Here is a 13664-nt window from a genome sequence, read left to right on the forward strand (position 1 = left end):
GGGCCCTGGCCGGACAAGTGCGCGATTCACCGCTAGGGGGAGCTGCGCCGCCCGAGTCCGGCCGGGCCCGGGGGAGAAGGGACGACTACAGTTCCCGACTCCCCGCGCGGCGGGCGGACTGCGAGCGGTCCCTCCAGCCGCGCCCTTGCGCCTCTGCCACCGGTGCCCGCTCCTGCCTGCGGGAACGCTTTTCCTCCCAGCCACTCCCTCCGCCTGCCGTGGTCCACGTGCGGTCCGACCCCGCGCCCCTGGGCCTGGTTCCGAGACCCGTCCCCGCGGGCCCCCTGAAGCCGTGGCTGTGGGCGCCGCCACCCACCGGGTGCAAGCGCAGCGCCTGGCCCGGTCTTCGGCGATCCCGCCACCGCTTAGGGGCGATAGCCAGCCACTACCAAGTCCCATTTTAATACCTCTTGGGAGGGAAAAAAAGAAAAATCCCACCCGGCCGCATCTGTTGGGTAAATTCAGGCCCTAACCCTTCGCTTGACCTCAGTTTTTGCCATCAGAAGCCTCCCGCGACTGCCCGATGTCTGGTTATAAAGTTCAATTCTTAACAATCAATACAAGCATCGCATGTGTCAAGTGGATGTGCAGAACTTACCAGCTTTTTCCTAAATCTTTAGAACTTGCAACTGGAAACACCCCTTCCAAGAAGGCAGTCTGGATTATTCTCCAAATCTCGCACCCCTACCCTAGCTTCCACACACAGGCTGACACTTGCTGTGGAGTGAAGGGACCAGATATCCAGCTCCTGCCGTTAGGTTTCCTGTCGCCGGCACCCAGACACCCCAGTACCTGACCGAGGAAGTAGCGTCACTGTTCCACGTACCCATGAGCAGAAAGGAGACGTGAGCAGGTGCACAGTGGGACGCAGATACACGTAGGAAGTAGGACCATGTGGCCCATCAGAGAAAGGAGACGTGGCTTGTGTGAGTCTTGATGGCTTTCCATTTCTGGCTTCCGATCCCAGACAAATTCGTGTTCACAGTAGCTTTCCTTTTATTTAAGTTTTCCTACACGAGTGTTCTCCCCCGCCCCCCACACAGAGTACCTTAGCGGGGGAGGTACCGGCGTATCCTCCAGCTTTCACGTCGCTCCGCTCTGTCCACCCACACCCACGGCAAACCTATCTCTGCCGCAACTCGGAACTAGCGCTGCCTCCCTGTCTGCACGCCTGCCTGTCTTCCCTTTGCTGGGCAGCGTCCTCCCAGCTCTACACATCATGCGGCGATCCATCTACCCTTCCAGACTCCGAATTTTGCCTCCACATCCCCAAATGACGCCTGCCTCCTTTTTCACGTAATATTTTATAGCCCCACACTTTGACTTGGAGTATAGTGATTTTTATGTCTTAGAGGTGAATTTTCCTTTTAAATCTTGCAAAGTGCTGGACATAGTAAGGGCTCAACGAAGGTCAGTGAATTAAATTTGCTGCAACTACTCGATGGTTAAAAAGCAAAAGCACTTGTGTTCAAAAATGAAAGTGCGTTTGAGTCTACTTCTACCTTTCTCAGAATCAGTTCTGAAGACATTTAAAGAAAGAAGCAAAAGTCTTGTTTGCATAGCACAGGGTGAGTAAATTCTTAAAGGGCCACACAATAAATATTTTTGGCTTTAGGCACTATACAGGTCTCTGATGTATATTCGTTTCTACCATTTTTTTTTTGGTTTTTTAAAGATCACTTTAAAACGTAAAAATCTTTCTTACCTCCCAGGCTTACAAAAACAAGTGTAATTACGGGATATAATGGAAACTGAAGTAGATCACTAGTTGAGGAATACTGAAAATTAATATTGTTCCTCTTCATCACATGATGAACCACATCTGTTTTGTCATTGTTATGAAAACAAACAAGGAAATGTCTACACTCCAGAAAGTGGTGAACGATGACTTTGGAACCACACACCTGGCTTTAAATTCTCAAGCTAGTGACTTACTTGAGCTGATATTTCCTTACAGAGGATTAGCAATAATTTAGGTGAAAAGTGACAGGGAGTCCTTAGGATCTACTATCAGAGAGTAGTAGTTAATAATTTTTCGATGGCATTTTTTATTTTTATTTTTCAAAACAGAACTTTGTGTTTTTCTGTCACAGTGTCCTAAGACCTGGAGGGATATTTAGATTTTGGACTCTAATTTTGGGGCTTCCCTGTGCTTCTAGAGTCCAGTCTGCTGCTTAGAGGATCTGACTACAAAAGTCTCAGTTCTTGCCCCGTACTCACATCTCACCTCCCACGGACTCGATAACTTCTTGAAACCAATTCTTCCGACGATAACATAACAGAGGTGACCGATTGTTTAATTTATTAGCATATGCTTCCATTGAAAAGGCTCATAGATTTGCTGTAGAATTCAAGGAGGTTTTTTAATCATAATTCAAAATGGAAAGCTGTTTATTCATTGGGAGTTCTTATATTTTGCTTTGTGAAAGAGCTGTTCTTTCCCGTGATGCATTTACCATAAGAAGATAAGCTACATTTTCTCTTTCTCATAGAACCTGAGATGTTTTAGGGAGTAGTCTGCAACTCTAGCAGTCTACAGTTCAAGGATATTATCTGATTATGCCATATGAATTTCCAGCCCTGGAGCCCCACACAAAGCCTGCACGCAAATGTTTATAATAGTTGTCCTCAAAATGACCAAAACAACCAAGACGTCCTCTAGTAGGTGAATGGATAAATAAACCGTGACACATCCACACAAAGCAATCTTATTCAGCGCTAAAAAGAAATGAGCTAGAAAGCCAGGAAAAGACACAGAGGAAACTTAAATATTACTGAGCGAAAGATGCCGATCTGAAAAAGCTACACGCTGTCCGATTCCAACTATATCACTTTCTGAAAAACGCAAAACAATGGAGACAGGAAAGAGATTGGTGGCCGCCAGGGGCTAGGCGAGGGGTTGGATAAATAGAGGAAACAAGATTTTTTTAAGACAGTGACACTATCCTGCCTGATACTGTAACGGTGGATACATGTAATTAAACATCCGTCCAAACATATACAATGTACAGTACCAACAGCGAACCACAGTGTGAACTGGGAACTCTGGGCGACTAGGATGACTCAGTGCAGATTCATCACTGGTGACAAAAGTACCATCCAGGGAAGGGTGTTGGCAGTGGGGGACCCTGAGCTCATGTGAAGGCAGGAGGTATGTGGAAATTCAATGTCATTCTGCTTGATTTAGCTGTGAACCTGAAAAATGAAGAAAATAATTTTTTCAAAAAAGAACAAAAAGTTGCAGACTTTTCGGGAATAACAGTGAAAGCCTCCGAATCGGGAGTAAACATGGCATCAGACACCGCTCGGGGTCCGAATGCTGTGAGCAAGGAGCTGCTCGGGTGTGGGTCAGTCAAAACGAGGGGGTAGGTAGGCACAGATCACACAGGGGCTTGTAAGCCGGGGTAGAAGTGTTTCCGATTTTTTTGTTGTTTTAATTCTTTTCTTTTTTTTTTTTAGGCGAGGCAACTCTTGGTTGACCTCAGAGATTGCAAGGACTTTGTCAGTTTACAATCCTTTATTTTTTATTTTTTATGCCTACAGCACCTGGTCTTCCTGGATGGCCTCTCATCCAAGTACTAACCAGGCCCGACCCTGCTTAGCTTCCCAGATCAGACAGGATCGGGCTCGTTCAGGGTGGAATGGCCATAGATAGAAGTAGTTCAGATTTTAAATGCAAAGAGCAGCCATTAAATAGTTTTAAGAATGGAGTGTCATTATCCACGTTATAATAAAAACTACTCTTTCTGGCTGTCATGTGGAAATAGCCCGGGAGACTGGGTGTCACTTCCTAAGTTAGGATAGAAAGATCAGCCTCGGGCAGGAAATGGAGGCTGTGCTGCCTCAAAGGTGTATGTAACGTGAAGAGGTTGTTGCTTTATTTCTGGATTTCACAAGGAAAGATCAGACAATACAATTATCTGGACCTGAGAATGACAGAATGTTTCAAAAAGTAATGTTTTAAGTTTCTTACTGGCCTTCAGAGGCCGGGATTCTCAAAACTTCCTTATTTCTGAAACCGAAGGTCCAGCTTATGAGTTGCGATGGTTTTATTCTAAGATCATGAGAAGATAGCACATTTGGTCATTCATCCAGGCAGAAAATGATTGCCGAGGGGGAAAAAAATTGTCTTTCGTTTAAAATAAATGTCTAGGAGTTGTTCGAATTTCAGATAAAATGATACCAAATATCTTTGGCTAGAAATTTTTCTTTGGCCTCATCCTCAAGCCTTGACATAAAGACAAATTGTTCAACTTTAAGAGCGCATCCCAGATATGTGGTGGGAGCTCCAGGACTTGTGGACAACCATCCGACATATCCAGAGTGAAAAAGAAAGAAAGAAACAAACAAACAAACAAACAAACAAAAAAACTTAGCTTAATGTTATGTATTGAAAAAAAAGATAAAAACGTTTGACCCCAAACATCTCTTGTGTGTATCCCTTTGAATGGTTGTCATATTCTGAACTTCTACTAAAAGAAGAGCTTTCGTATCGATAAGAAACTTTATGGATGTTGAGAAAAAGGAATTGAAATATCTGTTTGAGCACGGGTTGAAATCTCTTTGACAATTCAGAAATGAGACCTGAGAAGGACTTTCGTGAAGATGGTCCTATCTGCATGAAGCTTCGGGAGTCTTGTCAAGAATCGCAGCTTGTCAAGTCTATCCTTTTTTCGAAAACTAAGAAATTCGAAGGGTGTGTGGAAGACAAGAGGGATGGGGAATGATGTGAATTCTTCCTTTTTCTCTAAGAAAATATAAACACTCATGGGCATTTTTGAATAGGCAAAGTTATTCAGGGTTCTGCTGAGGCCAGGTAGTTACATGACTTAGAAATGGCTCAGTTGTAAACAACAAAGAATTGAAACCCCATTTAATTTTAAAGGAATATGCTAGCTCCTGTGACTTGTCAAATCCAGGTTTCAAGTGGACCTGACTTTCTAACTCAGTTTCAGTGACCAGACAGGCCCTCTCTGCACAGTCCCATGATGGGTTAGAGCAGCTCCTTATTCTACATTTCTGTGGGTTCTCACCCACTAGGAGAGAGAGGTTTCTGTTCCTGCTCCCAGTAAAGTCCCGCCTCGCTTAGGTGCTCATACCTGAATCAGCCTCTGCAGGTGAGAGAAGTTGAGGTCTGGTCTCGTGTCCTGCCCAGCAGCCCTGGGCTATGTGGCTGAGAGCCAGACATCTATGTGGAATCAGGCGCTTCTGCCCAAGTTGGGAGACCGGATGCTGGGCGTCCCTCCCGCACAAGTGGCAACTGCAGTGGACTCTGTCTGTGGCCGTCCTGCCCACGTGTGGTCTCCACTTCGTGGAAAGGACAGAGGAGCAGCACTGGGTGGCCGATGGCTCCCTTTATTGCTAAGGTGCCCCCAGCGATTTCTGTATTGGACTGTATTGAAAACATCAGCAGTAGAAGGGCATCGGACAAGGAGCGTGGTGATGAAGGCAGATTTGTTTAATTTGTTCCTTCATTGGACATAATTCACGTGCCACTGTTCTCCTGCACGCCAGGCCCTATGTCCTGTGCCGGGACGTGGAGGTGCAGGCTCAGCGCGCCTCGCCCCCAGGAGCTCACTTCTGCGTCAAGTGGTTGTGAGTTAGGGGCCAAGAGCATCTGTTGTTGAAAGAAGGCGGTCCCCGGGGTCAAAAGTCACTGAGAACTTGATGGAACTATTCCCGAATACTTATTTCAAGAGCTTTATATGAATATCGCGAAAACTAAGGGATTGGCCCTATACGAGTAATTATTTTAAAGGAATGACTAGGAACGCTCGACTAGAACTCATTGAGTTGACTGCCCAGCTGCTGACCGGTTGTTCAGAATAAGCAGGAATGACCAGGACACCCAAACCTAAATGGTGGCAAATGAGCCAAATTGCAGACGTACTATTAATGAGGAAAACTGCAGACTTCTTCAGGGGCACCGAATTTGCAAACCTTTATTTATCTTTGGAAGGAAAATGGCACGTATGGTAAATAAATCCAAAGGAACGGATTGTGTCAAATTATCACCGGTAATTTATGGCTCAGCGTGGTGGCGGAGGCGTCTGGTGACACCGGCCTTTTTTCAGCTTCTCCCTGGCATGTCTTCTGCAGACTAGAGGGTCTGGAAAGCTAAGGCCCCCCCCCACCCCCCCGTGTTTATGCATCTCGTATCTACGGTGACGAACGTGAATCTCTCCTGCCAATTGGATGCACTCGTGAAAGCCGGGGAAGAAAAAGCAAGACGGAAGTCATGCTTCTGGTTCTGTCGCTCTGTAGGAGGGTCCCCCCCGCCCCCCAGCAGACTGCCATGCGCCAGCGCTGCTGTGTCCTGGTGTCCAGAGTCCTCTGCAGCCGTGACAACTGCAGCGTCTGTGTATGGCTAGGAAACAGGCCTCCAAAGGCCTCGGACTGACTCTGTCCTTCTGACTCTGTACCATTCTGTCTTGGCACAGGTCACCACTCCTGACTTGCTTTGTCTTGCCTTGTCCTGGGGTCACCCCTGGAGGCCCAGCCTGGAGCCACCTCTCCTACCCAGTGTCCAACAAGTCTGTGGGATCTACTTTGAAGCCATTTCTACTTAAAATGGTTGAAGTGGCTTTTATTTCTCTCGATGTGGCGCTTGCTCATACGCAACCTGGCAGCAGGCTTTCAAGGGCAAGCCCGAGACACTGCGTATCTGTCTTGGTTGAATCCGAGGGCAAAGAGAGTCAAATTACTATTAGAAAGTGAGAAACTGGGCAAAGGTGGTACACAGTAGGACAAAACCTGCTGAAATTGTCACCTGAAGTCACCGGGAATAAAGAGCCTATTGAGGGCTGGCTGTCGCAGCACTGGGGCAAGAGCCAGGACCCCGAGGAGGGGGTGGGGGCTGCTCATGGCTGCAGAGAAGGGTGCAGAGGATGAAAGCATCAGGCTGGAGGCTTTACATTCTCGGCTGGAGGCGCAGTCAGTGGAGGCTGCTCAGTCCTAAAATCATTGCCCAACTCCAGCAGTGCAGGCCAGACATACCCCAAAACATCACAGGAGGCCAGTCATGCGCATTGCTGAGTGGCAGTGTGATTGATTTCAAAGTGTCACCAGGTCGGTCACCTTTATGAAATATACGGGCTCATTTAGTTAAGCGTGGAAACTGGAGAATTGGAACGGGGAGATTATTTTGCTAATCGAAGTCTGTCCTTTGTCTGATGAGCTCGATCCTATCCCATGCTACCCACCTCTGACCTCGAAAGGACCGCTAGTCTCTGCCCCCAAAGTCCTTTCCTTCCTTCCCCGTCACCTCCAAAGGCACAATTAGAATCCAATCTCCACATGCCTTAGAGGAAAGTGTAGACTCTGACCCAGGCAGAGAAGACTTTGTAGTCACAATAGTTACAATACGTTTCTATTGAATTACGTGAGAAGAAGTCTGGCTAATACGTTTTGGAATGGATTAGGGACATGCTAAACTGGCGTAAGAGGAATGTCACTTTCGTTTGGGCAAAAAGCATGTCGGATATTCTAGACTCTTCTGATACACGTCGACGTTTTCAGTCTCTATCACAATTAAGATTGGGAAATGATTATCTTACCATCCTTCACGGCACCATATTGGTTCAATTTATTGGTGCCATTGTGCTCAGTGAACTTGGTGAGCCGCAAATATCTTACTGCCCACGTGATGGAGCGGGTGAGGTACAACCTGTGGAAAATCGCGGCGAAGTTTCTGCAGGTTCAGATACATCCCGGCCTGGGAGAGAAAAAGGTAACGTATTGGTCTTTGAGACCCCACCGCTGAAATGGAAGGTCGGTGCTGCAGACCTGGGTCGGCCTTTCTTTTTAGGCAGAGTTTACCGCATCTCGACGGGCAGCTCTGGCCCGTTTATTGGGTAACTTAAAAGTCAAGCAGCTTTGAAGTGAGCTCAGAGAACGAGAAGGCGAGGAGCTCTGCCATCTGGTCTCAGACCACATGGTACATGGAACCCACCACGAGCCCTAGCAGGGGACTAGGTGACGTCCCCTCGACTTTCGGCACAGAGTAACGCCCTTTCTGAAAGATAACTAGACACCTTTTTTTCTGAAACGGCTCTTGGTTGTCTCCGGGCCCTGGGAGAGATTGAATGTCTAACCACGGGACATCCTGTGACTATGACACACTAACTCATTGAGTCATAAAGTTTGATTTCCCTGGCAGCACATGGGCCAAATGGAAGTGACATCCGTGAGACTGGGTGTGAGCAGGTGTTGAAGGCTAACGCGGCTGCTGAGACGAGAGGACCCCACGCCCCTCAGGGTCCCCACCAATGCTGCGCCTCACCTCTCTACCCAGCCCACAGCTACGGCCTTGTGGGAGGGACCTGTGCCCAGTTGTCACCGTGTTAAGCCTTGTTGGCAGAGGGCTCTGCACGGCGAGCTGGTGACAGCCCCAGGTGCACCTGCGGGGTATCTCACCTCCTCTCAGGTTAGTCCTACACTCAGGTAGTGAAGAACGCTTCTCCCAGGGGCAGAAACGGAGTGTTTCCTGTGATGTTTTACTACTGTTGGAGGAAGGGCGGAGACCTTACCTGCCTGACGGAGAGTTGGCGGAGGTCGGACTCTCGAGGACTTGCAATGAGATTGGAAAGCTGATGCCGAGGGTGTGTGCGGCACAGCCACAGGCACAGAGTGGAAGAGTATCTGTTTTCAGGGATGCTCGGCAAAGGGCACCGGCCTCTGAGAAGTGTCATGGCGAACAAGTGGACAAGAAGGCCCAGCCTGGGAAGGCCACTCGGCCCTTTCCTGAGTCACCTGGAGTTTTTCCAGTGACTTAGGAGCAAGAGGATCGCCGTGGCATGGGTGGAGACGGAGGATGGGCCCAATGGCAAGGCTCTCTCTCACAAGGCTGGTCTGTCAGCCCTACTGTGTACTCCTCTTGTCAAGCAGTGGCAAGAATGAGCGTCAGATATGGCGTCATTCCATGGGTGGTCACGTGGACACGCCATTCAGGGTGGGGAGCTCTCCTGGCATCTAGTAGGTCGAGCGTAGGCACGGCGAAACATCCCGCAGCACACGGGATGGTCCCTCTCCACACAGAATCATCCCGCCTCAAACGTCCGCAGGGCCACGGCTGAGAACCCCGGTCTCAATCCTTACACAAGGACATGAAGCTAGTCTATGGCCGCGCCACCCTGAACCGCCTGATCCCGTCAGATCTCGGAAGCTAAGCAGGGTCGGGCCTGGTGAGTACTTGGATGGGAGACCACCTAGGAAGACCAGGTGCTGTAAAAAATAAAAATAATAAAAATAAATAAATAACTAAAAGGTCCTTGCAATCTGTGAGGTCAACCAAGGGTTGCCTCTCCCTAAAAAAAAAATAAAAGGACATGAAGCTAAAGACGCTATGGTTTTTTGGGGGGGTTATTTACAAAAGCGTTTCTTTTTTTCCTCAATCGTTCCTCATAGCTCAATCCAATGACAATAAAGAGTGAAAGTCATCTGGTTTCAAAGTATCTGCCCAGTTCAGCACTGTTTCGTCACATGGCATCTTGGGTAGATGTCACTGCACTAATGTGTCAGGCAGAGATTACGTTAACCCCAGAATAAAGCCCTGGAGAACAGGACAAGATTTATTGGTTCTAAGGAATAAGGGGCAAATGCTGTTAGCAAGTGACAAATCAGGATTAATCAAAGATTAAAGAACACTCCACAGATACTGGATTCCGTTAACCAATGTCACCATAATAAATAAAAAAAAATTTTTGAAAGCACACGATAAATGAGAAATTATGTTAAGTGTAAATGTACTAAATGTTCTAAATATAATCAGATTGCTAAATAAATACCCAAATGTATGCTATGTACCATCAAAAATAATAAATAAATGAAAATTCAAAAAATAAAATAAAATAAAAAAAACACTCGATGGAGCCAGCCTTGCCCGCTGCCTCCGTCCTGGGAGCAGCCGATCCGGCTGACCTTGTCAACATTCATGGTCGTGGTATAAATATGTGTACATTTTATTAATATGTTTTTATCTTTCTAGCCATATGACCATCACAAATATAATTTTAGAACCATTTTTTCACGGAATGAATTCTAATCATAAATATGAACCTATGTGGACAAGACCTCAGTTTTTTCTCACGGCTGCAAAGCGTTCCAAGGTGACCGAGTCCACCAAATCCCACCCGTGTGCATTCCTATCCGGGCTTCGCGGCTTCGGCTTCGGGGCGACTGCTGACACTTGGGGCCCATTGTTCTCAGCGGCGGGGATCCTGAGCACTTCAGGGTCACCCTGGCCTCTGACCACTAGAGGCCAGCAGCAGCCCCCTCCAGATGCCACAGGCAGAACTCTCCTGACTGGCCAAAGCCAACATGCCCTGGGGCCAGAATCGCGCTCGGCTGGGAACCGCCCACCGTGAGTCTTTCTCTGGTTTTCTCTGGCTGGTAAACGGAGCGGCCTGAACAACCCTATGCTCTCCTCCTCCCTCGACCCAGTGATGCCCAGTGTAAATTCCTACATGCTAAACCCCTGTCGCAAAGCAGAGGCGTTCATCTGAGAACTGTGATGCAGTTTCGTCGAAGTGCTGTCAAAGTATCATTCTTTGAAAGCGAAAAACACAACTCTCATAAACACAGAGCGAGCCTCCGCCATGGATGACCAGCAGGACGGTAGGGCAGGTTCGGCGGACGTGGAGTGAGAGGGCCCAGGGACTCGGGGTGCAGGTTATCCCGTCGTGCTGACCTCGGGCTCGAACCTTTCTGGGGCTTCCGGGCCCCCTCCCTTTCCCTGACCCCAGACAGGAATCCCCGGCACGGCTGTCAGGCGTTTCTGTGCTACCAGGGACCCTCGCGGCTTGTGAATTGTCCCACTCAACAGAAAAAACAACACGTCACACCAAAGCCGCTTGCTCCTAATGGATCAGACAGTTCTTGGGCGACTGCTGGACAAGGCCGGCTGTAGCCTTGAAAAGACAGTCATCTTTTTGTCTATTTCTGAGTTCTGATTTTTTTTTCCTCTTAAATTGCCTTCCTAAAACTTTGAAAATTTTACCCTTAATTCAATTGATGCAATTCCCATAACTATAACCAAAATGGGGGATTCTCATTCTTTTATTATATCCTCTCGGACTGGTATCTCGTTCCTGTGTTTCTATTTGTTCTACGACGTTCTCTCATGTTCCTTAGCCATTACTGCTCTAGTCTATTTGTCTTTTGTCCATTTTCCTTTTTAAGGAATTTGACTTTTTCTCATTCATTTATCTATTTAGAATACCAGTCATTTGTCTTTTATAAATGTTAGAAATATTCTTCTCAATTTTTCTTGGTCTCTTCATTTAGTTTTTCTTTAAAATAGAAATTTATCTATAGTCAGGGCCATCGTTCCTTTCCTTTCTAGTGCGTTTGGGGATTACATCAGAAAATTCATTCTAAACCCCAGGATTCAATATTTATCTGTTCTTCTAATCCATTTAGAGATGATCATTTTATACTTACATTTGCATTCCATTTGAAGTTCACCTTAAAGGAAGAGGAGAGCTGGAGGTATGACTTTGTTTCCCAAAGAGCGAGCGAGTGTCCTGGACTCCGTTCGTTGACTAGTTCATCGTTTTCAGTCCCGTGGCTCGGAGGCGAAGCGCTCCATCGGGAAGTTTCTGGACGGGCTGTTCCGGTCTCTTGATCTGCTGTTGTCTTGGCCACAGGCCACGAAGTGTAAATCCCTGTTCGCATCATCATTTTAAAGTCACAGCTTTTATTTGCAAATGGTAGAGCGTCTATTTGTGCAGAATTTAGGTGGGTGAAAAGGTGCCTTTTTTTTTTTTTTTTTTAGGACTGTGATTTTTCATGGTCTTGTCAGGCCAGGTATTTCCCTGTTAAAAAGATATTTTCCCTTCTAAGCGAACACGCCGAGGGCATGGAATTTCCCTCTGCGTAGGAAGCCACCTGTCCCACGTGTTCTCACCCGACCTCCTTTCTCTGTTCCCCGCGTGTCTGTGAATGCTTAGGCCGGAGGCAGCAGCGGGATGGTCGGGCGGTCGGCTGCTGGCCGAGGCTGCCCGGGGAACTTGAGAGCGAGCGGCGCCGCCTCCCGCGCCACCTCCGCTTGGGACGCCGCGTGACCGGATTGCAGGCAGCAGAGAGTCGGCAGAGCTTCCTGTATTTGTTTCATTAACCTCCAACCGGTTTTCTCAAAGTGGGCTCCTCGAGACCCTTGAGATCTAGCAGAGTGGCTTAGGAACGTGCTTTCTGGAGCAGATGGTGGAGAACCGCCCAGCTAAACCACGTGGAGCAAGTGTCTCTGCAGCAGGCCTTATCAGGGCCTTTAATCCATTAATATCCTGCGCATCTCCACGAGTGTGGTGGTTACAGCCCTCCGTGCCCTTCCCCAAGAAACAGCCTAGAACGACTCAGCGAATACCCGCTTCCTAAGCCCTGTGGCCTGGGAAAGACTTTGTGGCCCGATACTATTATTTTTCCACCCAAACTGTGAAAAACACAAAATGTTTCTAATAGGGAAAACGAAGACACTGCGATTAAAGATAACCACCGAGGGCAACGAGTCCTCCGCATCCTTCTCCGCGGCTCCGGTCGCTTCCCGCCCGGGGAAGGTTGGGGGCGGGGCGGGGAGGAGGACTTAGTGTCCTTTCTGGGGCCACCTGCTGCCCTCTGGCCGCGGGATGCTGCGCCGTGCTCGAGAAGCTGCGTCTGCTGGTCGCCGGATGGACGGATCGCGTTGGGTTTCCTTTGCTGCGTGAAGGTCACCAAGAACTTAACAGCATGAGCCCCCGGTCGTTCATGAGCTCGCAGTCCGCCAGGTCAGGAGTCCGGGCACCGTGGCGTGGGGTTCTCTGCTCAGGGTCTCACGCAGTGAGGCCGGGGTGTCGGCCAGGCACCCCCTTCCTGGAGGCTCAGGGGAAGAGTGCGCTCCTGACTCCAGCGGGCTGTCGGTGGAAAGCGGTCGCTCGTACCTGCAGGGCTGAGGGCCCGAGGTCCCAGAGGACGCGTCCATGCCTGGCCATGTAGTCAGGATGCATGCGAACCCCAGAAACCCCTGAACGCTCCTGGTGACAGCCGGCAAACCCCCGCCCATGTGTGGCTGCCCGCAACTAAAAGCATCTGTGAGGTGGTTCCGTGGCCGCCTTTCAATAAATATTTTAAAAAGAGTCTGTTTTAAGCCTCAATGTTGTCTAAGGTTGGTATAATGATCAATATGTTCGGGGCAATTCAAGAATTAGCAATCATGGTGCCACGTTCATCACAGAGTGTTAATATAAATACTTTTTGTTGGCCTTCGATGATAAATCGAAAGAACTGCTGACCCCGAGCCCCCAGACCCAGGCTTTTTAACGTGACTGTCTCGTCCTTGTACTTGAAGCCCTTGTTCCCCAGCTACACCTGACTTCACTTTCTGAGCTCCTGACTGCAGGTTTCTAAAAGTGACTCTTTTTTGTGAAGTTTTGCTGTGAAATCCAGCAAGTAAAAAAACAACTAGCCCAAACAGACTCCCTGGTGTTGTTGGTTGGGTTGGTTGTAGCTCTCCGTTTTCAGCCAGCGTTGGGGGACAGGGCTGACCCCTGGAGAGTTGCTAAAGGACCACCCCCATCCACTCTTCTCTGCGGGAACCGCCAGCTTCTCCCCTGACTGGAGGGAGCTGCGGTGTCCTTCGTCAGCATGCGACGAGCTGACAAGCCCCACGGCGTGGTCCCCTCTGCGCCAGGGCC

At 48.5% G+C, this 13664-nt stretch overlaps 1 protein-coding gene and 2 pseudogenes across 1 annotated transcript in view; 1 reads left to right on the forward strand and 2 right to left on the reverse strand.

Annotated features, from left to right (window-relative positions):
* ICE1 (interactor of little elongation complex ELL subunit 1) overlaps positions 1–7823 on the reverse strand; it is a 57809-nt gene extending 49986 nt beyond the window's left edge. Inside the window, exons 1-3 of the mRNA XM_023526108.1 lie at positions 7819–7823; positions 7557–7666; positions 6770–6866 (exon numbers count right to left, since the gene is read on the reverse strand). Of these exons, the coding sequence (XP_023381876.1) occupies positions 6770–6866; positions 7557–7666; positions 7819–7823 (212 nt within the window). The remainder of the gene's footprint in view (positions 1–6769; positions 6867–7556; positions 7667–7818) is intronic.
* On the reverse strand, positions 3535–3653 carry LOC111733970 (annotated as a pseudogene).
* Positions 7824–9113: 1290 nt separating the features above from the next.
* On the forward strand, positions 9114–9231 carry LOC111733969 (annotated as a pseudogene).
* The last annotated feature ends 4433 nt before the right edge of the window (positions 9232–13664 follow it).

The sequence above is a fragment of the Pteropus vampyrus genome, unplaced genomic scaffold, assembly GCF_000151845.1.
Source record: "Pteropus vampyrus isolate Shadow unplaced genomic scaffold, Pvam_2.0 Scaffold707, whole genome shotgun sequence".
Taxonomy (NCBI): Eukaryota; Metazoa; Chordata; class Mammalia; order Chiroptera; family Pteropodidae; genus Pteropus; species Pteropus vampyrus.